Source organism: Eublepharis macularius, chromosome 4, assembly GCF_028583425.1.
Source record: "Eublepharis macularius isolate TG4126 chromosome 4, MPM_Emac_v1.0, whole genome shotgun sequence".
Taxonomy (NCBI): domain Eukaryota; kingdom Metazoa; phylum Chordata; class Lepidosauria; order Squamata; family Eublepharidae; genus Eublepharis; species Eublepharis macularius.
In genome coordinates, this window is record NC_072793.1 from 48893595 (window position 1) to 48921555 (window position 27961).

Below are 27961 nucleotides of genomic sequence, written 5' to 3' on the forward strand. Positions count from 1 at the left end.
CTTCTTCAGTAACCACCACCCATATTTCAACTTTTTCACCTCCAACAGCTCCCCTCCATTAATACTTTTCTTCCTTCCCCTCACTGTTGCTTCCCCATTCCCCTACCATTCAGTTCTGGGGTTGCAGTGCTAGTTTTACTGGCATATGCTTGAAACTCACCGAGTATGGTTTTGCTGCTTTATCTAGACCCCATAGAATGCAGCGAGCCTCTCCTTCAGAAGCGGAGGAAACTGCTCTGAGAACTGCTGCCAATTCTCTTCCCCAACTTGATCTTTGAACCCGTGAAGAATCTGAGAAGGAAGACCACCACATTATGCCTGCCTTCCTCACAAACTAGGCTGTTCACACACTCAGAATGAACCTAGGAGCTCTGGCTCTAGCTGCTAATCAAGGAATGTTCCCTCCATTCTAACATACATAGGTGGCTCCAGTTTTTTTTTTCTTTAAATGCCAAATGGATGCTGATGCAGCAGTTATATTTGCATGTCCATGAAAAATGCCAACATGCACAACTTCAATTTATAACCCATCAATATGAAACACCCTGAATTAAAAAGCAGATGAATAGATGCTTTTCTGACAAATAAGCCACATCATTCCAGCAGTGTGTTTCCAACCTTATCAGTGGAGTCACTGGAGCTCAGACATTTAAAATGGAAGTCAAGGATCAAAAGTATTTGCTTAAATCTGCAGGCAGGGCCAGTCGCAATTAGCCTAGAAGCCATACCGCCCATACTTACATTAGGGACTCTATTAAAACTATGTTAAGGCTAGTGAATTCAACAGTAAGTATCCCTAACTAACAACCTGTGTTATGGAACAGTAAAATGTGCCCAAGACAAATGCTTTACCAAACAAATCATAGGTAAGTGAAAGCCTATCCTTTCAGCCCACTGCCAAAGAAGCCTCATCCCACTACAGTAACATACCTTATAAAACATGTCCCTCAGGTCATCCTTTGGGCTCACCCAGGAAGCAACAGCATCACAGAAGAAAATAAAATCCTGCAGAAGGATGAATTTTTTTTAGAAAAGACCAAAGTACCCTATTCTAAGCACATTATATTAAGAGATTTGCAACTATTCTAAATCTGTGTAGGACCTGTGTATTGCACCTCAGGAATCAGATCTCTGTAGGAACTGGCTACTAAATACAAAACACCCCCAGAAGTTACCTGAACTACTCCACCAGGGTTTACTCCAATCATCATACAGATGCCTCGGAAGGCCGAGTCCTTCTCTTCATTATCACGTATGTTCCTCAGAGATGTACACCTGTGAGCCAGAGCAGACACTCTTGTAACAACCACAGGACGGGGCCACTTGGAGAACACTGACCCTTCGCTTGTTCCTTCAAACCCATGCACCAATATAAACACAGAACAGAAGTACTAGCTCAGTGTTTTTAAAGCAGGCAAGTTACAAGTATGATAAAGAGCAGGAAAGGGATGAAGTTTTACCAAACAGCCAGTATTTCTTCCTTTCTCTAGTCTGTACTCATCCCCTGATTTTTTACTTGCAAGTATTCAATCAGAGCATTCTTTGGGGGGTATTTGGGATTCAATTTAAGTTTAGGTAAATAGAACGCAAATCTCTCCCTCCACATGCTTTTAGTCACTGACAAGCCTCTATCCAATAAAACAAGACTACTACTACACTTCAAGACCTTTCATCAAAATATATATGCTTCAACGCCCTTTATACTTCAGGTTCGATCTTATTGTATTGCCAGCTGAGCGAAGCCTGCAGAGCAGGACTTCACCTAACTCCTCCTCGGGTTGCTGCAGTCCACTGAACTTCTTCATATTTTGCTCCTCTTGAGTCGAGGAATCCGCAGGAACGGGGGGGAGGGGGGTGCAATGGGAAGGGGAAAATTCCCTTCTCCTGCCAATGGAAGCACCATTCAGACTATGTAACTGTTGTTATACCAACGGAACAGCACTTTCCAGCCCTTTGTTTTTTTTTAAAAAATCATTGATACAGTATGAGAATTACATAGCTATTGTCAGATTTGGGGCAGGGGAGGGGTGAGATGGGGAAGCAGGATGTGTGGGAAGAGTTATGGTGCTGGACTAGATTACAGGGACTAGCCAGTGATCCATCCCTGTACAAACCACACTGCACACAGCCATCACAACAGTAATGAATGTGTTCTGTATTGCATTCTGCCAGACACAATATATTGCAGTCTCCCTGCTCAGGAAAATGGGAAAATGTCATATCCTTCTAATAAAATGAGTTTAATGGACAGTATACAGATATGTTTATCTACTGGGCAAAACAATAGTGTAAAAAGGCCTCAAGATCCATTTGCAGTCAATCTAGAAGCAGTAAATGCCCATAGCTGAAAGGGCAGCACTAGTGTGTCATTCCAAAGTGAGGGTCAAGATTGTGGCTTCTTTATCAATATAACACTAACCAGGGTCTGATAAACTGCTGCAGCATTGGTGCCACCTCCTGAGGACATACGTAACCCAAGCGTCCAATCGTGATGGCTAGAAAAGGGAAAGAAACATGCCTGTCACAACTGCATGCAGAGTATCCTTGCCAGCTCTGTAGCACTGAGAGATAGGAAGGATGGGTGTAGCCAGATGGCCACAGCAACTAGACCACATTGTACCAAATGCCTAGTGTGGTAAGAAATAAGGGTCAGAAAAAGTTCACACTCCAGTGCAACACATACCTCAATAACCATGTTTAGCTACAGTGTGCACAGAAGACCAGAAAAGGCTTCTAGAAACCCTTTGATCCAGGGCAACAGAAACATTTAGGCTGGTTGATGGAACTTGCTTAAAGTTACTTCAGTGTCAGTGAAGAAATAAACCCCAGCACGATGGATTATGTGCTCTAGCAGAAATAAAATTAGATCCCATTTCCAAGTGAGATGCATACAAGAAGCCTAAATTCCCTTTGTATGATGAATATTGCTAAGGAACATGAGAATACCTAAAGATAATGCAATTAGACCAAAAGAATCAGGACGCCTCTCACCTGTGTTCTCCAGAAGTGTTTTGGGGGTATTTGGGCGGTTGATGATCTCCACAAGGTTATTCAAGACCATCTGGACATATGGCTGCATTTCAGCTCCTGGTGTGAAGAAATCAGTCAGCCAAGCCATGTGTTTGTCTAGCAGTCTTAGTCCCCAACCTTGGCTCATCAATACCCTGCTCTCTGCTACACATTCCTCACCCAAAAGAGGAACCAAACTGTGATTTGACTTGCTGGTTAATAAGAGAATGGAAAGTCAAAAGAAATTTGTGTCAACCTCAGGAGTAAAGTATGAAGCAACAGGTTACACAAAGGAGGTAACAGAAGGCCACAACTACAGGTCAAGTTGAGAAAAGGAATCATAGTAAAATCTTGGCAGACATCACTACAGTATCTCACTAAGGATTAATTCAGACATAATCCAGACATAAGGCAACCTAGTTTCAACAGCAGCAGAAAGAGAAACTGAAGACCCTTGCAGAAACTCAAGACCCTTACCTGTAGTGAAGTAACCACATAGGGATTAATCATCTAAGCAAACCAATCACTGACTATTCTAACATGGTGAACATATGCAATGGGCCAGATGGGGGTCCACAACTGCCAAGTGACATGAATAACACTCATGTCACCACAGGTCCCTGATACACTTACCCATCTGCATGCAGATTTCTCCAATAGCCCAAGTGGCATTATTGCACACAGAAATGAATTCTGGATTCAAGTTGGTCCCTAAGATGGGCATGAATTCAGCTAAAGAGGGGAGAAACAATACTAGTCAGTTCCAGTTGAATGGCCAAGGCAAGGAAACATGGGGCAAGATCACATTACTAGATCAGATCCCAAACAAATTCAAAGTCTACAGGACTGGCTTCTGTGTAAAAGCACCAAGGCAGGGGACTCTTTCAGCTAGAGTACAGGATCTCCGGTACAATCTTAGACTGTTAAAACAACCCTTGTTTTAGGGTGTAACACTCACTCTGCTAAAAGGGACTGATAGTCTGCCGAGTTCAGTTTTTTTCAAAAGCTGCAGCAAAGTGAAGAAAATCTGTTCTTTGGAAATAGTTGCAACGCTCAAGATCTTGTGGGCCTTGTCTATGTTTTTAGATATGTGCTTCATTTTTACTCAAATTGTTGCAGCTCCCTTGTTTTGCAGGATTACTAGTTCTGCACGGCCACAATGGCAGCAGGGCACCATTTTTTTTTAAAAAAAAGATCCTACAAAGACAGATACACTTTAAAAGCTGTTGACAATATTGGTAGCTCTGTGCCTTTCCCATTAGCCCATACAGAGGCTCAGAAAATTGTTTTGATCTCACAGCAAATTTCTATTAGCAGAAGGGAGGGTTTTGTTAACTCCCACCACCATACTACAGACATGACTTGTCCTTTGTGCTGATTCATGGGGGTCCCTGTTCGCCCAGGAGCATTTTTTATTCCAATAATGGAAATACCTCCTATTTGTGAAGATTTATCACAGGATTTAAGCCAAATATGAACACAGAGACCATAACTGTATCACATCCAGAAGCAAAGGACAATCTTAACAAGTACCTACCAATGCATGGCTTGACGTGCATGAAACAGGCTTTGGTAAGATCCCCCAGAAGTGCAAAAGAGCTCTGCCGAACCTCTGGCATGGTGTCCTACAAGGAGAGTAAGAAAGGTTAGAAGGTCCAGTTCTGTCTGCACTCTTTACTGGGAGTTTGGTACTATAGCTAATGTCTAAATCTTGAAAAGGAAAAATAAATGTGGAAGAGCGAGCTGTAAAAGTCACGTTCAGAAACTTGTTCATTCTTATTCTTAAGGGGTTGCAGTTCTGAAGCTTCATACTAAAGGTGACCTTTTTAGTAGTAGTATTGTAAAGGTGCTTTGTACAGATGTTGTGGAATCTGGCAATTCATGGTCATGGACTCTCTCCTAGACAGTGAGAAATCACTGCATCAGACTCTGTCACAGCTATATGGTGTAGTGAATAGTGTTGTACTAAGAACCAACAGGTCTGAATGCCCACTCTGCCATGGACGCTTGCTGGGTGACCCTGGACCAGTTTCTCACATTCTCAGCCTAACCTACCTCACATGGTTGTTGTGAGGATAAAACTGAAATGAGGACAGTAATGCAAGCAGCTCTGGGTTCCAGCTGGGGAGAAAGGCACGGTATAGATGAAGTAAATGAATAATGTTCTCAAAAAAGCAAATAGGTACAAATCCATTAGACAGCTGTTCCAAAAGCAGACGTCGTACCACTATCAGTCCTTGGCTTCAGAATTTCCTCTAAACGGTGAAATCTCTCACTGCTTCTGCAACATGTATGCCAAAGTCTACTTTATCCTATTCTGCTTCTTCACCATCTAGTCTCATATTAAGTTCAGAATTTTCTCCCATCTTCAAAAGATTGCCAATTTGAACACAGAAAAATACCAAATACACCAACTCCCTCCTCTCCAAATGTTGTGGCAGTAGACGTACTATTCACCCAATCCTGGAAGCATTTGGGATATTTCTGTAATCCTGCACCAGTGGTTTGTTTCTGTTGGGATTCGATGTATTTTTCTACACTAGATCTTCTGCTGCCTAGCCCATTTTTAATCTTAAATTTTCCAAAGATGCTTTCTGTTTCTGCTTGCAAGCCAATTATAGCACTTTTTTGTTCTTCTCTAGTTTACTCATAACCATATAATATGCAACAGAGTTCAAAATTTTACCATCAATGCAGCATATCCCCAGGCTCATTACCTATTTTTCAAAAAGTCCTTATACCTTAGTTTCTCAGGGACTTTTTAAAAAGAGTTCTGGAAACTAATCTGGCCTTAACAACTGCACGTGCAACACTGGAACTTTATCCCACCTGCATGCACTGGAAGAGCAGAGTCATGATATTGCTCCGAGCTACAAGCTGCTCCACATGACATCCCAGACCCTCAGCCAAGCCACTCAGCAAGTCCAGAGCTACAATCATGAAGTCTTTATCAGGAGCCTCGTACTGGTCTGGGTGTTGACTATACATCTGTAAATTGGAGGAAGGAAAGCCATGTGCCTCAAAGAAAACATTCAACTTCAAATACTATATATAAAAATCCACCAAGCAATGGGACAGAACAGTTGTGCCATTAAAGCAACAGATAACTCCACTGAACCAAGGAACAGAGTTCCACATGATAGTTACATCACTCTAATGTATTTATGTTCATTCTAATTAATTCCAGGTTGTGACTGTGCTCCCATATGGCAATCCCCAGTACAGAAGTGGCACAATTTTACTTTCAGTGCTGTATACATCACATTCCCCACCATAACCAGCCTGTCATACCATGGCTTGAGCAAGGGTCTTCTGCACCAGAGTCACGCAACGCTGGTAGACAGGTTCACAGTATGGGAGAAAGCCACTCTGGAGAGCAGTTGCTACAGATGACAAACACTGCAGAAAGAAAACAGATTGGCTCACAGGACATGCACAGAGGACCATCTGGTTCATATTTCCTTGTATGTGATCACCGAATTCACTTAATGTAAAGCCATTGAGCTCAATCTTGAAAGGAAAATGCTGCTGTGTACGTTTTCTTTCAAGGAGCAAATGGTTTACCAATGGCCAGATAGCAGGAAGGATGGGTGAAAACAAGTATTTTTTCCAAAATGTACATGACTCTCACTTCATGCTCAATTATACAGATGTTGTAATCCATTTTCTATTTCAGACCCTGCGTTTGATTCTGACAGACATGCCTTATCACTACAGAGTTCAGTGCTCTGCAATAGAAAGAGCCCATTCAAGCCGATAATGGCTGATCACTCACTTCCAAGAGAGGGAAAAGGTCCTTGTCTTCATCCTTCAGCTCATTCCACTTCTGGATCAGTGGGGGCATCAATTTTTGGATGTATTCCTGGGGGAGAAAATACCATGATTACAACCATATTGCAGGCAACCATCCCCAAAACCACAAACAACCCAGAAACCTTCAGATCCACAATCATTCAACATACTGCTTCAGGATTCGAATGTCTTGAATTATTGGTCATCACAGTTTCTGGACTCATAACAGGAAGCCGCACAACAAGACTCTGATCTCACTTACTCTTAGCTGACAGTAAGAGGCAATTCTGAAACTCCACTTACTTGGGTAATGTTTACAGGAGACCTGTAAATGCTTCCAACCATCTCTAACTCACAGAAACCTGAGCACGATGGATACTCAAAATTTAGATTAGAACTGATGAGAATAACAGATTTCAAGGTTGAAAAAAAGGTAATATATTTAGGCATTACGCTGATGGGGATGAATTGTATGCTATTTCAAAATAACCATGTTAAGACATGGAAAGAAATTTAAAAGGATATGTTGAGATGGGATTAAGTGCAGTTGTCCCTTGTTGGGAAGAATATCAGTTAAGATGAATGTTTTACCTAGGATGCTATTTTTGTTCCAGACAGTATCTGTTTTAACTTCAGAATTACCATTTAACCAGTGGCAAAAAGATACCAACATTTATATGGCAAGGGGAAAAACCAAGAGTTAAATACAAAATTTTACAAGATGCAAAGGAAAGAGGCAGCTTAGGTTTACCAGACTTGAAGTTGTATTGTCTACATTGTCTAATGTCTAATGTCGATGAAGGAATGGATGCTTCTGAGAAAAGATAGGCTCTTGACTTTAGAAGGTCATGACCTGAGATTTAGATGGCATGCTTATTTGTGGTATGATAAAGTAAAAGTCAACGTAGACTTTAACAATCATTATATTACGAGAGCCTTTAAAAATAATTATACTAATTATATTAGGAGAGCCAGCTTGAGAATTTGGAACAAATATAAACCAAGACTATCACAGAAGATACCACTTGGGATTTCAACAGAGGAAGCTTTTTATAGAGCTGAAATGACAACTAAACAGAGATGGTTGACTTATAGAAAATTATTAGAGTTCTCACAAGGAAACTGTAAATTGAAGATCTAATAGCTAAAGGCTATAAATGTCAATGGTTCTTCTCTGCACAATTACTAGGAAGGTTTAAATCAGATAAAAAATTATGGGGCTTTGATGATGATAAGACAGGGTTTGAAAAAGAGCTTTGTACAAATAATGAACATGTTATTTCCAAAACATATAAACTTTTGCTGAAATCTGAAATGGAAGAAGAATGTATGAAAGACTGTATGGTAAAATGGGCTAAATTTTTTGGGTATAACATACAAATAGACCAGTGGGAAAATACGTGGGTAAAGGTGCTCAAATTGACTTTGAGTTCCACACTTATGTGAGCAACATGAAGGAACATTTTATCATCTTTGGTGGACCTGTCACAAATTCATATGAGAATACAGAAAATTTTCAAGATCAATATACAAATTAAACCAGAAGCCTTTTTGTTGGAACTAATGGACAAACAGCTGGAAAATAAACATGGTATCCTATTTCTATATGACAATGGCGGCTAGGCTTCTGTATGCACAAAAATGGAAAAGTCTTGTATTCCCTTCAATGGATGACTGGATTGTGAAAATGATGGAGTTAGCGGAGATGGCTAAACTTACAGCTCTGATCAGAGAAAAAACACTGCCTACTTTCATGGTTAATTGGAAACCCCTTATCGACTTTCTGCATGAGACAAGAAAAAATGAATTGATGACTTGTGCATTTGAAGCAGTATTGAAAAGAAACTTTAGGGGTATTAAAACTACAAGTATAATGTGTGTAAAGATATGATAAGTGTTATAGAGGAAAATGGAAAATGTAATTATTTTTATTTCTTTTTCCTTTAATTTTTGTTCTTTTCTTTCTCTCTTTTTCCTCTTTCTATTCTTTTTTAATTTTTCTTTTCTCTGCCCTTTTATTGAGCTTTTAATATTAATAAAATTAAAAGTATTACTTTTTTAAAAAAGAAAAAGCTGGGAGAACTGAGACCTGTCTCATTTAGTCTGACCCTAAAAAGGGGGGTTTGAAAAAAATATATAAACTATCTGAGAAGATGAGATGAGAAACTGGACATGGTAAACATACTTGACAAGTAAAACTGAGAAGTGTGTGGCATGCTGCTATTTCTGAAAGATTTTCTTAACCAAGGCAAGACCAATTTTTCCTTGCTGAAGCTCAACAACATAGCTTCTAGCATCTGATAGCCAACAGCTGCCTCCAACTGCAGGACACTAAGGCTACTCCTCTCTTAGATGCCCCATCAACCACAGCAATAACTGAGGTCACAATTTCAGGGTGGTACAGCTCATGCCACAGTACCTTGTTTTTGAAATTTTGATACAAGAAATGACTGAGCACTTGTCCTATCATTGTTCTGGCAAGTCTAAATAGGGATCATGCGATATCCTGTAAGCATATGAAACTATACCGTGTCAGACCATTGGTTCATCAACCTCAAATGCTAGTAAAATGTTGTCAGTCTTCCCCAGCCCTCCTACCTATAACTTAACTAAAGACAGCAGAGATTGAATACAAGATCTTCTGTGAGCAAAGAAGGTGCTTGCCATCTGAACTCCAGTGCCACCTCCTCATCCTGACTCCAGAGGGCAACAGGCTGTGGTTCAGTGGCAGAGCATTTGCTTAGCATGCAAGAGGTCCCAGGTTCAATCCCCAGCATCTCCAGTTAAAGGACTAGGTAGCTGGTGATATGAAAAGCCACAGTCTGAGACCTTGGAGGACCAATGCCAGTTTTGATGGACTGATTCAGTGTAAGACACTTTCATCTGTTAATGTTTGTGTTCAGAAATAATGGCAAGAATTCTCTCGTTTCTTTTGCAACCTCAGTAATAGTGAACTTTAACGCAGTTTGGGATTTCTCTTCTCTAGAAATTTCAACTGTAGAATCTCAGCTTCAAGGAAACTGACTTGCTGGACATCAACGGTGGCTTCGTTGATTACTGCTTTAGATGGACTGGCACCTGGCAAAACAATAAAGTTTGGTGCCAACAGAAAGAACGCACATACCGGCTGGTTGAGGTGGTGCCCAACAGAATCAGCCAGAGTGCCAATTGCATCATACAGGATCAGCAGGTTCTTGTGCTGGTATTTCCCAAAGGCAAAAACCAAAGTATCCAGGATGAAGCTGAGATATGGGACCAACTCAGTGCACGCCTCCTCCTCAAGGGTGGCAAATGCACTGAAATTAAAGTTACAAAAGAACAAGTGTTGGTCAGTGACAAGATGATAGAAACACTAGAAATAGTAGGAGAGGAAGACTGAAATCCACAGCAATCTATAGCCAATCGTTATATTCCTAAAGCTTTGGAAAGCAGTTTCATCTTATAAGATATATATCCACAATATTCAAGATATTACATTTGATCTGAAATATCAGGACATCCATCTGGATCAGACAGTACAAATACAAAACCCATCATTTTGGAGATCAAACTTCAAGTTCATCATCACATCCAGAGAACGCCTTCTGTATCTAATAAGGCTGACCTAGAAGCTCAGTGCACCTAATGATGTATTTCATACATCTGTTTAATAGCTTATAAATTAAAATGATGCTTGTGAACAAGTTACCTGCAAGCAGCCTCTTGCACTCTCTTGTTGCTATCAAGAATCCGCTTCAGCAGCTCAGTCATTAGAGGCTTGAGATACATATCCGGGGGCTGGCTCACAACCCAGTGGGCATAACGACTTAAGGTCCAGCAGGCGATGGAACGCACTAGGGCCTTCTTGTCAGAGAGACATTGGATCAAGTGGGGAATCAGCTCCGGGAGGTAGGGAACCATACCCTGCATGCAGCCTTTAAAAAGCAGGTAATTTCGTTAGAAATCTAAAACTAATCAATTATCTGTTTATGTAAGATGACTGCTAGAGGCAAATCCCTTGTTGAGTCCAATATCCTTACCTTCAGCAATGGCTCCTAGAACAAGGATTCCCGACTCCTTGATAACCCACTCAGGGTGGAAGAGCAGCCCCTTCAGCAGTGGAAGCAGGTGTGGGAGGAGCTCATCTCTGAAGACATTGGCTAAGACATCAAGAGCCGCAGCAGAGCACTTTCCTGATGGAAATAAGTGGACTATATAGTAGGAAGCTATCTACTGTAAGTACAGAGTAACAGATAAAGTGCTTCTTAAGGACAGCATCTTTGAACCTTGATACTTACAACGTTTGCACCTCCACCCATGCCACTAACAGTTTCCAATGAGAAACATAATGTACCTGTGAATAAACTAGGGGTTCTAACTTCCCCCCCACACCAACTTCAACCAGTTATGACTGGGTATCACACAAGAACCTCAACTGTTCTTAGCAGTCAAAAGAGCTATACTAAGAAATAACATTTTCCAATGGTACAAAAACATAGCTGGCTAGAGAAAACCTGAACGTTTCACATATATGGAGGCTGCAGTTTACTGGTCAAGGATACCCTAATGGACAAGCCATGAGACACCTTCCATCTGCCCGTCTTTTGCAACACATTACATATCTTCTGCCCTGCTCTTAGCACTATCACAGTTGAAACCCACCAATCTCAGGAATACAGTATCATGGTTATTCCCCTACGCACTCAGATTCCAATCAGATAGCGTATCATCATCATCATCCTCATCCTCTCCATCTTCATCATCCTGTAGCCGTTCCTCTTCATGCTGCAGAGTAACTGTGCGTGACTTGTGAAAACGAGGCTTGATATCCTGTTCACTGTCAGGGATGGCCTCATCTTCTTCCACATCACCCTGCAATTGAGGAGCGGGTTAGTACGTAAATCCATTAGACAGGGAGCCTGGCCAGCCAACAAAAATAGTATCTTACAAACAATATTCCATTTTCCCCTCCAGTACAGGGCTGATCTGTGCCTCTGAATGTATATAGTTACTCCACACAAGGCAAGGTACAACAAGTGTCTCCCCTGCCCCATGATTTCACTTCCACTTCTTTGATGGCCTTCCTCTCCACCAAGCAACAAAACCATCTGATGCTTTTAAGACTTTCCAAAAGACCATGCTGAGTAACATTTCAATCTGAACTGCCATAACCTTTATATAACTATATATAAACTTATATAACAGGGAAAACTGATCTCTAGAGGTCCTCTATGAAGTAATATGAGAGCACCTGTTAGGAAAGCTTGCTGTCTCATCTTTTGCTCCCCGAAAATAAACACTACAAACACCTGTTGGACCCTTCAGACCATGCCTTTATGGATCAGACAGTACGAATACAACAACACATCACTGTTGTCAGGTTGAAGATATTGCATCACTTCCATGAAGGCATGAATTCTGCTAATTACTTAATCTGGGCACACATGTCTATCACATGTTTATTCCACCCTTCTTCCAGTGAGTTCAGGCAGCAGAAACAATTCTTCTCACTTCATTTTATCCTGTGAGGTAGACTAGGCTGAAAGACAGAGGGTGGTCCAAAGTCAACTAGTGAGTTTCAAAGCAGAGATAGGATTTGGAAGGGTCCCTCTGGTCATGGTTAAACACTTGTATGTACTATGATACTATCTGAATTACCCTTTAAGGAACCATGCTAGATTCCAAGAAGTAACAGATCCTTTACTATAAGCTCTATGTGGCAACTGGCACCACAGGGAGGGCCATCAGCTTTCCATGTCCATCCAGGATCACTCAAGACAATTGAAAAAGCAGGCATTAGAACTCAACTGATCTTGTCCACATACCTGAGCACCTTTCTTATGAAGCAATACAGCTAGCATATGGGTGAAATTTATCATGGAGTCTGCAGCAAAGAAGTTCCCCTACCAGCCCACAATACCATGGACTCACTGGCAAGTGAGCTACCGACCTTTTCCAAGTTCCACCATAAAACAACAACGGCACACAGATGGCTTAGTGAACTGAAAGGCATGGATATAAGTGGTATGTTCATTTTTTATAGACATGGTGACACAAAGCATTAAATATTTGTGCTGCTGTAGTCAGCAGCTAGACTGCCTTCCAGGCTAAATCTCAAAGTATAAGAAGTAGGAAGTACAATGTCCTAGTTGCAGCAATGGAAGGCAATTGTTTGGGCACCTCATTATTAACCATACTACCATGTACTATGTCAGCACCAACAATGGTATAAGGAAAAATGTTAAAAATGTTACAAGTATAGTCCAACACACGAAAGGGGGGAGGTATGAATCAAGAGGAAATCAGAAAGCAGACACCCTAGTTTTTCCAAGCTCTTTGGATAGCTAGAGAAGTACCTTCAGCAATATAATGTCAATTTCGGAATATTTCATTCCATTCACCAAAATTGGAATCAACCTGTCAAGGGAAGGTAGAGGAAAAAAGATTCAGTAAATGGGGCCTGAAGACAGAATGACACTGACCACAGCTGATGACAAAGCCAGCAATTACCAAACACGAATAAAGACATGGGGGTGGCATTTTAATGGCTGACACGCAGATACAAAGGTTCCATGTAGCAAACAAATATCTACACACTTATGGCCTTCATTAGTCAGGCAAATCCAACAGCAAGCTTTTAACCACGTTCAAATATACATCTAGAAGCATATTGCCAACATTAAAAGCCGAATATACTGCTGCTGCTTTAGACTGAAAAGCAGGCAAATGTAGGCACACAATAAGGGTGTGCAGCAATTGTGTAGCAGAGTTGTGAACAGAACATGGTCCTCAGTCTTTCCCCCACCCCATACTGCATGATTCTGGCAGTTCCTTCCCAACTCATAGCAGCAGCCTGCCAAAAAAGCAGAACTGAAAGCAACAGTCCTTCTAACTATTCTAGAGAAGACTTCAGTTACAGAGACATCCCTGAACCTCAGTGAAGCTAGCCTAGGCAATAAACCAGTTTTTCCCTTTCATTTGTTTTCGCATAGAGAGAAACTGCTTAAAGATACAAGTGATAGCATTCACAAATAAAGAAAAAGAGCATGCAGACTGCTTAGCCCAAAGGTGATCCTTCAAATCTAAAAATATGGACCAATAATACATAGGGGTCTCTGTGATCCATTGTGTCTTCATCACATATACAACCATGCTGCCCATTAGCTGGAAGCAAAGGAAATAACCTTCAAAACTGCCACTGCAGAATGAGAATAAAGCTGATTATACAAGCTAAGCTACTCACTGCACCAGATGTGAAGAGAGCACCTCCTTGCAGATGGGTTGTTCAGCCAGGGTCAGCCAAAATTCACATGCTTCTAATGCCACATTCTCATCACTATCCTGAGTCCTCTGCAACATATACTGGGAAGGAGACAAAGCAGAAACATAAAACCTGGGCTCAGTCCCAGTCACTGCCTATAGCACAAAATGTCAGACAGTAGTATACCATCAAAAGTACACCCTATTTGGGCTACGACCTGCCAGTAGAATTTTATGGAGACATGCTTGGAAGAGGGAGGATGCTTACCTGAATGATACTATGCATGTGAGGGATTAATCGGTCAATCCGCACCTCAAGCAGCATCACTAGTGCTCGGCAAACATTTTTTCGAACCTCAGGATCTTCATCTACTGCCAGGGCAAAGAGATGCTGCCAAGACCAGGGAGAGTTAACATTTTTAAAAAGTATATATAAAGATATATTTTTAAAAACCTTCAGAAAAGAATTCCCACCTTATCTATGCTCTCTAGTCAACTAGCCCAAGCCACAGCCTTTCTGCCACTGCTGGTTCTTCTAGAATTTGTAATTTGTTTTTTGTAGTTACTAAATCACTGTGCTCATGCGTTTGTTTTTTTACTATAAATACGTTTAACAAAGTAATAACAATAATAAAGCCCAGTAGGCCAGGACAGTTACAAGGGTAAACTGGGAATATCTCCTGAAACATGATCCAGAACCTGCTGCAATACAGAGTTTTCAGGGCAGGATTTCCTCAGGTAAGTTAGTGTGGAAAGTTTTCCCTAAAAATTAAAGTTAGAACGCCATGGGTTTAATTTACAAGAAACCATGGCCTATGTGGCCTTCACTCCCAACAGTAACCTTACCTCAATGAAAGTGTCTATGTTATCCATCAGTGCTTGGGCCCTGTCCATGATAAACTGGTTAACACAGGCAATGGCATGAGATCTGACAAGGAAAGAGCACACACACCGTTTATTATAGCTATTACTATACCCACACATCCCAATAACCAAACATGTATTCTTTGGGTTCAAATGCAGTTCCAGCTAATTATAAATAAGAGTTCACACATAAAAATGCTAAGCTTATAACAAAAGAAACTGAACTTTCAATTCAATTTCTATGCATGTTTCCGTATTTCTGTGGGAGAAAAAAAACAGTAATTTGTTTCCAAATTTTCTACTTCCCATTCTCACAAAAGCCCAATAAAGATTCAAAAGCTATTTCCCATGGAAGCATTTGTCTAATTAGACAAATATTGTTTGAGGGTTTTTAAAAATTCTTTTAATTAAAGACTGTTTGAACCGCAGGTTTTAGAAATTAAACCATTTTCAAAAGTTAAAAATATTCCCAATGCATGCAAATTAAGAAGCAAGCTAAGTTCTCTAAGAGTTGTTAACAAAATTCTGTTACATTTAGAAGGTAAGACTAGTCAAGGTAACTAACTCTGATGGGAACTCACTAACATTAATATTTCTTCAGAATCCATATTTAAATTAGATTCAAAGCTAAAAAGCAACTTCCCCTTATCCAAGATACAGCATAACCTCCTCTGGATGAATGAGAGAGGTAGGAAGACCAGCCACTTCAACAGAGTTCTCATACAAGATCTTAGCTCAACTCATGGAATACATAGCAGAAATCAGTAGTAAAGAAGGCACACACCTAATTTTGGGGCTGCAGTGCTTGAAAAACTGAAGGAACTTTGGGATCATGACATTAAGTGGCCGATTGAGAGCATCACTGTCCAAGAGCTCAGAGGAATCTTCACAGATCTTCTGTAAGGCACCAAAAGCCCCCTAGAGAGCATGACAACAGTTAGCACCAAACACCCTAGATTGGGGAAACAGGCAAAGGGTATTCAAGCTTCATACAAAAGCCCACAATCCTGGCCAGGCTTGGGTGTTCCAATTGTTCTAGCATGAGCTGCTTTCATTCTGATGAGAGCTGTGCTGAAGGAAAGGCTTTTAAGTGACAGGCTGCCAATTTGAAAGAACGTGCTGTCCTCCTACCCTCAGCCAGACATCCCACACAACAGCCTGAGATGTGCCATCTAACTGCGTAAATAATTAGGGATGCTGGAAGAGAAGCGGCAACAGATTTAAAGAGAAAACCCCATTAGATGCATTCTGATCAAAAGAAGGTGGGGAGCAGGCTACAACTAAGGGTGTCTAGGAACTACACAAACTGATTAATTTCAGATTGAAAAAGCAGGCAACACTAGATCTGTACTTTGATCTCCCACCTACCAAGTAGCCCAAACCAACTCCTTTTTCACAAAGCCCTTTTTCACAAAGCCCTTCCAACCAATCTAATCTTAACCAGGCTTCTTATAGTATCAGTTACAGTGATGACAAATTGAAGCTGGTGTTACTTCAGTAGCAGCATGCATAGCAAAACTGTTTGCTGCCACAGGAAAACTACATTTCCATCAGGCTGTGTGAACAGCCACCTTGTTTTAAACTTCCATTTACCGTTCTGCAGTGCAAGCCAATGCATATTTACTCAGAAGAAAATCTCACACTGTCCAAAGGGCCTTAACATCAGGTAAGCATAAGACTGCAGCATTAGTCATGTTAATAAACTTAAGTGCAGTGTGAGTTGCTGTATTTCAGCCAGGAATGCTTGAACACATCATCGAGTACACACTCCCCTTATTACATTCCCAAGAGATGTTTCTGTGAAAAATACAGTCAAGCTCTATAATCACAATCTTGTTGCTGGTTGCAAATATTCCTTCAGTTAAGGCTCAGGACTTTCCCACTCACCTCACAGGTGTTGTAGTCCTCAGAGTTGAGCAGGTTGCAGAGCTGGGGCAGAAGCTCTGGCCACATCTGCAACTCTCCTTTAGATGCAATGGTGGTTATAAGAATTCCTAGCAGCAGAAAAAAACCAGTAAGTTCTAGGATAGTATTAGTACATGTTCATTTTGGGCTCATTAACTTAAGCCGTTTAACCCTCTTCATAGCTTTAAATGCCAAAGACAAGCAAGTTTTAAAAAAAAATTCTAAACCAGTAAGCACGAATGTGGTTGTGATTAGTGCTGGACTAGAATTTGAGAGAGAAGTTCAAATCCCCATTCTACTGTGGAAGCTCATTGGGTAACCTTGAGCTAGTCACTCTCTCAGACTAACATTGGGCTGTTACTGTAGGGAAGAATGTTATAAGCAGCTTTGGGCTCTCCCAATGGGGAGAAATGTAGGGCATAGCTATCTACAATAAATACACAAGGCTCTCCCAAACACTCCAACCAGTCATCTATTATACCCAAAGTTGAAAATTGTCTCTAGCATTGTACCCCTGCATCCTGATGCCTGGCCCTGCTCTGTAACACCTCTCCCACCTCATGTCCAAGATATAAGGACTGAAGGATCTTCATTCTATTTGGATCTCATGATGTGAGCTTTGATTCATAAAAGCTTATACTCTGGAAAATTTTGTTGGCTTTTAAGGTGCAATTGGACTCTACAACTACAGACTAACACGGCTACCCATCTGAAACTGCTTCTACAATAGAAACATAGACTTCCTTGGGTGTTGGTGGGCTTTTCTTGTTTGGAGGTTTTTAAGAGGAGGCTAGATTGGCCATTTGACAGTAAAGCTGATTCTATGACTCAGTATAAACTTAAGCAGATTGTGAGAGGGAGGGCAGGAAGAGATAAGCCAGTGCTAGGCTGTTATGGCCCTTTTTCATATGCCCAGGTTAACACTGATTACCACCTTGGGGTCACAAAGGAATTTTCCTCCAGACCAGATTGACCAGGGATCCTGGAGACTTTCTATCTTCCTCTGGGCATAGAGCAGCAGTCACTGGGGGAGTGGGAAAGAGGTAGCAGTGAATTCCCTTCATTGAACAGAAGGTTGGAGGAAGTGACCCAGGAGAGCCCACCACCTCCCAAGGAAGTATGTTCCACTGAGGAATTGCTCTGTCAGGAAGTTCTTGCCGATGTTCCGCCAAAAGCTCTTTTGATTTAATGTTAACCCATTGGTTCTGGTCCAACCTTCTTCGACAACAGAAAACAAATCCATTTCATCCTCTATATGACAGCCCTTCAAATACTTGAAAATGGCTGTAAAATCATCTCTTAGTCGTCTGTTGGGTTATGATTATTTGATAAGATGGGGTGTTCTTTTAATGCAGAAACTACATTTGATTTTCCCCACTTCCTACATTCCACATAAGGCATAAGCTGCCAGACCTATCAGACCTATAAATATGTCAGTACCAGTAACACACAGTATATGTAGAGCACTCTTAAAATATGTTGTGTACTTGTTCCATCCAGCATATAAATTTGGCATGTTAAGTTTTTGGAGAGCTGAGAAAGAGGAATTCCACTTTGCAGCTTAAATACATCTGCCACAACACAGTTTCCTCTAACCAATACCATGATCTTTTCATATTTTGGTTCTATGCTGACCATGACAGATTTACACATCTCATGAGCAATACCATGTAATGCCTGCCAATGTACCAGTACACAGATAAAATAAACAGGCCCTTATCCACAGGTTTACAAATAACATTGTCTTCTAAACAAATTTGTGTTAGGTCAGCTTTTTTATTTCTGAACAAATAAGACACAACAGCAGCAACAGTTTTTAGAAAAAGCCTCACTGGGAACATAAATACTCCAAGTATGAGTTTTCAAGTACAACTATAAAGCAACTCTTTATGCCCACATCCTATAGGCTTTAATGAGTGGAAGACTCATCCGTCTACCATTGCTCCAAAATACAAACTGAAGGTTTTTTTAATTAGACGTAAATTCACTCATACCACATCCTTCCTCTGATACTCACCAATGGTAGCTCTGATAAGAGAAGAAGCATCCCCTATGTTGTTAAGACATTCTTGCTTAATGAACTCTGCGACAGGCTGAGGGAAAGTCTGGTAATGAGCCTTCACATTGTTCTTCAGGATCAGGCCACTCAGAGAACGGGTTGGCTCATCTGTTTAAAAAGATCATTTTTGGAGAAGAAATGTATTCTGTAAGATCTGTTATGACGACTCACCCCAGGAAGATACACAAACTGAGGAGGAGGGGGGAGAAAAGAGAAGACAGAGAGGTAATAGTGACCTGGCAAGATAAGCTGAAAAAAATTAGCACCACCAACAGATTACTCAGTTGCCATGAACTGAAGCACTTGTCTATACCCACAGGCAATTCTTCCAAAGGCTTCACTCATGACAGTTTCTCACAACCATCTTATACAAGAATTTTAGATACACTTTTGTTTACAGACAGGTGGTGTGATGTAGTGGTCAGCATGTCAGACTAGGATCTGGGAGACCCAGGTGTGAATCCCCACGGTGCTATGGAAGTTTGCTGGGAGACTCTTGGGCCAGTCACATGCTCTCAACCTAACCCACCTCACAGGGTTTAACAACCCTGCAGATAAAATCGAGGACAGGAGAACAAAGTAAGCTGGGACAAAGGCAAGGTATAAAAAGTAAATAAGAAATACAGAAACCTTACTGGCATACTGTATTTGTTACCTGATCTTCAGGCAAAGATCAACACCTTATTTAGTCAAGAAGCTAAACAAGGGGTCAAGATTTGGCCATGGAATGACATAGGATATCCAATATTAATATAAGATCTGATTAGTCATCCAAGCACAGATTTTAGGAAGTTCAGTCACAACATATGTTACGTATTAATATGTGGTATTTCCATTTATCAGATTTATTTTAATGTGCCTTATTTTTATGTTATGTACTTTCTCAAACAGGGCACAAATACTTCCAATTTATTGCAGCCAGGATTTTGAGATAATCTTCATTTGCTCAATTCACCACATGAGAGACTTTAGACTGGACAAACATTCCAATTACCCTAGTTTGGTATAGATACCAAAGCACAAGAAAACTGGGTTGACACATTTTTGTATATTTCCTCACACTAGAACCCACAGTAATATTGAGTACCACCGCTCTCGCCTTAAGCTTCTCACATTAGTCAGCAATGGAGAAGTGGGCACAAACCCACTATTAAATTGACAACAGGAAAAATACCCAAGACAAATTAAATGCTGCCACATCCCTCTTTTTGTGAAGTGCACATCTGCAATAAACTAGAGTAGTAGTAAGCGCTGCTGCCTAGACCCCAGTGAATGAGATATGGAGCTATGTTAGATTTTTCCTGGGCCAGTCTATTTAAATAGACTGAAAGACTCAATGTGACAGGGCACTTTTTTGGGCAAACAACTTTTGTTGCATGCACCCTTGAAGACCATAAAATAGCTACAAAGATCTCTTACTAAGTTAACTAATTATGGCAAGCTTTTGTAGAATCTTTGTTCTACAGAATGGGAGTACTTGGTTCTCAGCTAAACAGCAAAACTAGTGCAATTCTACAAAAAATTGGAAAGATGCATTTTTCCCAGTCACCTCAAAAGGTGGAAGAACTACTCAAAGTTGTAGTACACAAACTATTGCAATGTTATTTTCATAAATAAAATACAGAAAATTACTAGAGACATTTGGTCATGGTCACACAGCACTTGTATCTTTAGGGTCCCTCCCCTGTTATTTGTGCAATTACAATGAGACTGCATTCCTAACCCTTGTACAGACTCTTGAGACACAATCCCCCTTCCAAACTCTGCAACTGAACATTAACCCTTGTGCTGCTGCTATGAATAAAATAGTATAACTTCCATTTTACTAAGACTAAGATCAGAAACAGCAGCTGGCAAAAGAAACCTACTGGACAAGCTTTTGCTCACCCACTTCCCTCTCCTTGGTGACCTACCTTTGACTTTAAATATGACACACAGAAAGGCATGGCAGCCAACTATTAATTACTTATTGAACACCAGAAAGACAGGGAACCACTTTCAGTCCAATAGTCTGAGCATTATTTATGGCTGCTACTCAAGTACCATGAGTTATGCTGGTCTCCAGTTTTGGTGGAAGAATTATCTATGACAGTGTCACCAGCGGCCAACGTTTTGTTTGAGAATGGTTTGAGTAGTCATTTTAAAGGACCAAACATGATCCATGGTATCAATCAAGATGAGACACTCCTTCCCAAAAGAACACACACACACACAGTCTGCAAGCATTCCTTTGTAACATACCTTCAGATTTCAGCCGCGTCAAAACAAATATCAAGTAGTTATTGAAATCAGGGAACTGGTTGAGCTGTTTCAGTTTCTGCAACATTTATTAAGAAATTTTAATTGTGTGCTGCAAGCATATATTTCCAAATCCATATCTATATCTAGCCACACTAAATTAGTCTGAGGACTTTTCCCCATTTTTAGAGCAATATTTGAGTCCAGTAGCACCATAAAGATCAGCAAGATTTCCAGGGTATACACTTTCAAGAGTCGAAAGCGCTCTCCATTTGTATCTGAGAAAGGGAGCTTTGATTCTCAAAAGCTTATGCCACGAAAATCTTTTTGGTCTTTAAAGGTGCTACTAAAATCTTGCTCTTCTACTGCAGACCAACATGGCTACCCACTTGAAATTATCTTTACATTTTTAGAAAGTTTAAATGACATTAAAAAATAGTTACATAAACAAGTGAACAAGTCCAAATTTGATCACATGTAACATTCAAACAAGGAACAATCTCTCTCACTCAACATCTCCACTGAATAAATCCTATTCCACTAGGAAGCAAAGGGACACGTAAGCTTTCCATTCATTTGTAATTCCCCTTACCAAAGATGCTTACACATAGTAAATTTATTCATCAACATCATGTCCCAAACCCAATGTAGCCAAACATCTATTCCTTGTAAACAATCCTTATAACCATCACTATTTTCTTCCTTCAAAAATGCTGAAGCTTTACCATTTGGATAACCAATCCTTGGACACTCAAGGGTCACTAAATACAGTATGCAAAATCTGGGCACCAAGATCATAATCCCAGAAACATAAGAGAAATGCTTGCTAGCAATATTCTGCAATAGTTGTTTATCTCACTAATCTTATCTCACTAATCATTCAGCCTTGTCATATATAATATGACACATCTTGGACACTCCTCTATATGTGAAGTACAACTTAATGATCATGTATTGTTTTCTCTTATATTGGTCCCAAGCACTTTCTGTAACAACCTTGACTATTCCAAGGATACATCTTGCACAATACGTTGGGTTGCTGTGTTTGGAGACTGAGAATCTTTGAGTAACTGAAGTACTTGCTGGAGACCCTGTTCATCTGGCTGCCAGTCCATGATGGGAAGCTGACTACCTGTAGAACAACAAAAAAAGAATTCCTAGTATGACACAGCCAATAATCAACTCACTGCCTTAGACTGCAACTTAAAGACACTTCAAAATACAGTCAAGATGAACTATGTATGCTGTGCCTGACCATCATTCATGCAATCAAATACATGTAACCCAGGTAAACAGCACATTGCTTTACACTGTCCAGGCTAGGTTAAACCCAGGCAAAAGGAAAAATATTTGAGGTCCACGGAAGTCCAAGACATTGCCAATAGATCCTAGAAAAATTATATTACATCAACTAAATAAATTATATTACATCAAGGAACTCTAAATGGAGTTTACAATTCCACAAGGTAGGGTAGGCTGAGAAAGAAACTTGGCCAAGGGCAGCTAGTGAAATAGATTTCCTATGCACAAATAAAACACTCAACTATACTTTACTTATGCAGTTTCACCATGAGTTTCTTATGCAGATGTTGCATATTTCTTATGCAGATATTGCAAAGAACATTAATTCATGTAATATAAAGCCTATATATGTATACTATATATAGATATAGACTTCACCATTTTTGCCGCATATATTATCTGCTGCTTTAAATATGTACAGCTATGTACAACCATCGCTCCATGCTGTCTAATGTTAGCCCTAGAATTGATGATGTTTTGCTTCAGTATCTCTACTATGTCTTGGATCCTTGCTAATGCTATGTCTTTACACTTGTATATGTTTACCTTATGGTATTTTGAAATGTACTTACTTGATACTGATCGTATTAACCTCATACTGTGTAATCCGCCTTGAGTCTCAGTGAGAAAGGCGGACTATAAATGACGTAAATAAATAAAATAAATTAAAAATAAATATAGTCAAGTGGAATGTCTCACCTAACAAATATCATCAGCAAAACCATGTTTCTTCATCAAGAGGCATTTAGAAACTGCTAGAATGCCAGAACAACCATTTGTAGCAGCACAATCAAGATACATAAATGACTCATCAGAGACATTCAGTGATTGGGCGAACTTGCATAAGGCTTCTACATACAAGAAGATACCTTATGAGTAAAGAGATTACCCTAATATATGTAGACATGGTTTTACCTTAGAAAGCAAAGGGGCTGAAGAGACATTTTATTTGGCAGGCAGGAAAAGGTAATTAGCTTTCTTAATACCATTCTGGTGGTGGAACATAAGCCAAAATTTTAAAGTTCATGGAGTTAAGAAAAGGTAAATCCCGTATCATGAGAAAAAGAGTTTTCCAGGATTCTGTTTCAGTCCAATAGGAGATATGCTTGCCCAGTCCCCTTCCTAGCCTCTACACACACTCATTTGATGGCAGTCACAACCTGTGGACCTGTGATTATTTGCTCCAGATAAAGTAGTCGAATGCTAAGATGTATTGTGAATACTCAATCTTACATTGCTATTCATTTGTTAAGTACAGTTCAAATGCCTTCCAGCACAGTTTTGTTACTGTATCTTCAAAGCTCTAAGTGTGTTATATTTTGCAAATGGGAAACCGATCTTTCCTGTTACTGCCATGTGACTAAACAATTATGACCAACATCTATTTTGCACTGGCTGTTGACAAACCACCCAGAGCCATACAAACCATGACTATGTTGTTTTAGGAAGTTACTAACACTTATTATAACTTCCAACATTCTTGTGCTTATTTACTTTTAGCTCTGCTTTCCAGTGCTAAAGCACATTCCTACTCCAATTGTGAAGATGTACTGCACTACAGCTAACACCCACAGCAAGGCTATTCTCTCATCTACTGAACTTGCCCTTCATACCTTACTTTAGAATAGGGACCTGCAAGGATTCAGGCACGCTTGGAGGCAGGCACACTGCTTGCCTAAACAACTCCACGCCAGGAAACAGAATATTAGAACTAGAGAAACATCACAGCAAGAACCAAACCCTTTATTAAGATACAACTAGCTACAGGGCAAGTTCCCGTCTCTCTTCCCCATTTATAGGTCTGCCTGGAGCTATTGGTCATGCTTGAAATCTCCACAGTGAAAGACAGTATACCGGTGAATACCAGATATAGCGTTAATAAAAACGAGGCGGGACTGTTGCCTTGGTTGTATGCCGGGCTTGCGAGCATCCTAAAAGGCACCTGGCCACTCCCTTCTGAAAACACGATGCTGGCCTAGACGGTGCACGACTTCTGCAGCATCACCTCCCACACCAAGAAGCTTGGAAGCCGCAGCTGCTGCGGGGCCGCCTCGTTTCAGAACGGAAGCTCTCATGCCCCTCCCCCAAGCCACGCACCACCAGGCCCGCCGAGGAGCTCATCCGGTGCCGGACACCGCGCCCCCCCCAGGCCTTCTTTCACCTCCAGCAACCCCCCCCCCCCCACACACACACACCGCACGCGACTCGTACCCCCTCCCAGCCTTTCTTTTCCACGCGAATTCCGCCCCCCCCCCCCAGCTACCGGCCTCCCTTGCCGCCTCCCTGCCGCCCGACCCAATCACCGCCAGCCAACCAGCCAAACCCCCGCCCGGCTCCTCAAGAGGCTTCCCTTCGCCGAGTTCCCATTTAGGCCCAAACTCACAGCGCCTCCTCACACCCCCGCCACACTCGCCGCCAGCCCCTCACAAGCCCACCTGCCCGGCTCCCGCGTGCCCAGATTCAGGCCGCGGCGTCAGCTCCGAGGGAGGAAAGGAAGGAGGGAGGGAGGGAGGGGGCGGCAGCAGAAGGCGAACGCGACACGCGGACGATGAACTATGCCGGCCGCCGTCTTCCCCGCTCACGTGACAGAAGGAAGAGCGCGCTCACGCACGTCGGGTGAAAGTAGCAGGGCGGAAAGTCACGTGGTGTGCGGAAAGCGCGGTAGCCACGCCCCCTTCTTCCTCCGTCTGTCAGTCCATAAGTGGTTATGCTGCTCGACCCAATGCGGCGCTTGCTGAGTTCCTGCAAAGGGGAGGGGCTGTATTCTCTCCGCCCAGATTTTTTTACTTCCGGCTAAGACCCTCGACCGGGATGAAAGCAGATTTAAAGACAGCCTTCATCTCGTTCTTCTGCCCGCGTAGTCGCACGCTTACTTAGAAGTGTTTTCAGTTAAAAGCGGGTGGGGGACTTTCGAGTAGACGTGCGCGCGGTGCGGTTCCTTCAGGCGCAGCAGCCTTTGCGATTCTGCTTTACGGCACTGTTGTACATTTGTGTTGCTCTGGGAAAGAAGCATACGTTGTATTCCGTGGAACTTCTACAATGTGGTTTGCGGGAGGAACCAACACGCTTAGTGCTGCATGTCTTCCCGAAAGTCAGTTCCTCTGATTTGAGTAGATTTTACTCTCAAGTAAATAAGCATAGAGATGCCGCCAAAGGGATAAAATATTGGGGGCATCATGTAAGCACATCTACAGTGGGAACACCAAGTGATAGTAACTGGTGAAGCAGAGCCACGACTTTTCACACAGCCCACAACCTTCAGGGAAAGTTGTCCTTACCAAACAGGATTTTGTCCCTGCAACTGAACCTTATGATGCCCTTAAGGGTGCCCTTAAGGGTGCCCTTGTGTTAGACATAGTTATGAGAGTTGTGCTGTTTTGTTGGGATATACTACAGTTTATTATGGATCTTTGATTAACTTGAGGTAAACTGTTCTTGCAATTCTTATGGCTGATCATAAGGAAGAGGGGAGAGTACCAATATGGGTACTGAAAATGCAAGTGCATGCATTATCTGTCTTTTATGGACAGAGATTGCAATTTTAACAGTTTGGATGTTTGTTGTTTGTGTGAATGCTTCCTTTTGTGCATAGTAAGTGAGGCACTGTTGTGTTTCTGTCATAGAGAGCAGGATGCCAATAATACGATCATAAGAACACTTTCCTGGCAGTAAGCTCCACTGAATAGACCTGAGTAGGATTCTGAGTAGACCAGCTTCAAATTGCTCTCTGATAGTCTTATTTATCTTTCCTCCTACTTTAAGATATTGTATGGGACTTGGCATGATTGCACTGCACAAGTACTATTGTTTACATATAAGAACATAAGAAGAGCACTGCTGGATTAGACAAGTGTTCCATCAAGTCTAGCAAGCTGTCTTACACAGTGGCCAACCAGTTGCTATGGAAGGCTGGCAACAGGGTATAGAGGTTGAGGCCTTCCCTGAAGTTGCTTCCTGACGCTGGTATTTGTTGGAAATACAATGTCTTGTGTACAGAGAAGGCAGAAGACACAGAATACCTGCAGGGGGCAGCCAGTCTGACAGATAGCAAAATAAGATCCTTTTCCTCTCTTCTGTCCTTGCATATTTCCAGATTGATATTCCTGGGCTACTTCCTGCTTCTTCCCAGAAGCCTCTCCCAGTTTAGTAAGGTAGTTAGTATTTATTGTATTCCTCTGCTTTCTATCATTGTAGTTCCTGAATAAACTCTCTTCATTCACTCCTCAATCAGACTCAAGATCATTCCTAAGATATACCATACCCTACAGTATTCAGGAGTTCACTGCCTATGAATGTAGTTTTCTTTAAGCTAGTAGTCACTAATAAACTTATCCTCCATGAATCTGTCTAATCCCCTTTTAAAGCTGTCTATACTTGTGACCATCACTATTTCCTCTGGCAGTGAATTCTACATCTGATTCACTTGTGTCATAAAGTATTTCCTTTTGTCTATCCTGAATCTACTGCCTATCAGCTTCATTGGATTCACTTGAGTTCTAGTATTATTGGAGAGGGAGAAGAAAGTTCTCTATGTTTACCTTCTCTATCATGTCTGCCACACATCTGTAAATAGGATACTGTGGTACTTGCTGAAGGCACAGCTTTTGCTGTGTGCATGCTTTCATCTCTGGGTTATCCCCCTCCCCAGAACAGCTGGCCAGCAGTGCCTTGGGGCTGCAAGTGCATCCTCTGTGCTTTCAGCCTCAAGCCACCTCTAGTAAGCAGGGTGATGAACTCTTTGGCAGAGGTGTTGGCCCAAGCCACTGGTAATCATTTGGTACTGAAAAAGTCTCATTCAGTCACAAAAGCACTAGCAGTACATCTGGATACTGAGTTAAACTTTATAACACTGAAAACATTGAGCTCTTCAACAGTGTTTTATTATCATACACATAGCATATAAACGGAGTACAAAATTTGTCACATTTAAACAATAGACTTGTTCTTGAAAATATACAGGAATTATCATTCTCCAGCTGTGGAATAAATTGTTTTACATTAAAATCTACATATTGCACAACTTGAGTGAGGATAACCTTATTTTTAAAAGCATCGCACTAATACCAAAAGAGAAAGTATTCCATTGGAACTCTTTTCAGTGGGTCCACATTTCCAATGTTTCTGTTGGAAAATTGGGAGAAAGCCCTTGGCAAAAAACAGGAAAGGGAGAGTAGTTCTGCCCCAGCCCCTGCAGGCCTTTAAATCTCTGTCAAGAAAAATGATGTGCTTCTGTCCTTATTTATTTATTTACTTTATGTCCACCTGTCTCCCCAATGGGGACTCAACATAGCTTACATAATTCTCACCTCCATTTTATTCTCACAACAACTCTGTGAGATGGGTTGGACTAAGGGTGTATAACTGGCCCAAGGTCACCCAGAAAACTTTCAAAGCAGAGTGGGGATTCATATCATGTACTGAGTTGAGTTCGGGCTGAGCTAGGCTCCTAATGCCTTGATGTTCACTAAGTCTTCAGGCGTGGGGCCCTCTGGTGCAGAAGGGCCACGCAGGTTCCAGAGGGTTCACCATCCCCCAGACTATCTTGGTGACTTC

At 41.3% G+C, this 27961-nt stretch overlaps 1 protein-coding gene and 2 non-coding genes across 4 annotated transcripts in view; all 3 read right to left on the reverse strand.

The window, feature by feature from the left end:
- Nucleotides 1-24976, reverse strand: part of TNPO2 (transportin 2) — a 28012-nt gene extending 3036 nt beyond the window's left edge. The window contains exons 1-24 of one of the 2 annotated variants that reach the window (XM_054976024.1): nt 24844-24976; nt 22123-22238; nt 21110-21185; nt 18827-18976; nt 16792-16898; nt 15689-15822; nt 14887-14968; nt 14309-14431; nt 14024-14142; nt 13137-13197; nt 11484-11652; nt 10821-10973; nt 10490-10715; nt 9926-10097; nt 6785-6871; nt 6301-6408; nt 5839-5997; nt 4547-4634; nt 3643-3741; nt 2992-3087; nt 2420-2495; nt 1176-1275; nt 931-1005; nt 161-291 (exon numbers count right to left, since the gene is read on the reverse strand). In XM_054976024.1, the coding sequence (XP_054831999.1) occupies nt 184-291; nt 931-1005; nt 1176-1275; nt 2420-2495; nt 2992-3087; nt 3643-3741; nt 4547-4634; nt 5839-5997; nt 6301-6408; nt 6785-6871; nt 9926-10097; nt 10490-10715; nt 10821-10973; nt 11484-11652; nt 13137-13197; nt 14024-14142; nt 14309-14431; nt 14887-14968; nt 15689-15822; nt 16792-16898; nt 18827-18976; nt 21110-21185; nt 22123-22221 (2667 nt within the window). In that variant the 5' untranslated portion in view covers nt 22222-22238; nt 24844-24976 and the 3' untranslated portion in view covers nt 161-183. Of the gene's footprint in view, nt 1-160; nt 292-930; nt 1006-1175; nt 1276-2419; nt 2496-2991; nt 3088-3642; nt 3742-4546; nt 4635-5838; nt 5998-6300; nt 6409-6784; nt 6872-9925; nt 10098-10489; nt 10716-10820; nt 10974-11483; nt 11653-13136; nt 13198-14023; nt 14143-14308; nt 14432-14886; nt 14969-15688; nt 15823-16791; nt 16899-18826; nt 18977-21109; nt 21186-22122; nt 22239-22980; nt 23003-24843 lie in introns of those variants that run through there. The other variant, XM_054976023.1, reaches the window with a different exon arrangement.
- On the reverse strand, nt 10305-10375 carry LOC129329505 (small nucleolar RNA SNORD41). Its single transcript, XR_008596993.1, has one exon. It is a non-coding gene; the product is annotated as a small nucleolar RNA SNORD41 (small nucleolar RNA).
- On the reverse strand, nt 12117-12185 carry LOC129329506 (small nucleolar RNA SNORD41). Its single transcript, XR_008596994.1, has one exon. It is a non-coding gene; the product is annotated as a small nucleolar RNA SNORD41 (small nucleolar RNA).
- Nucleotides 24977-27961: the final 2985 nt, after the last annotated feature.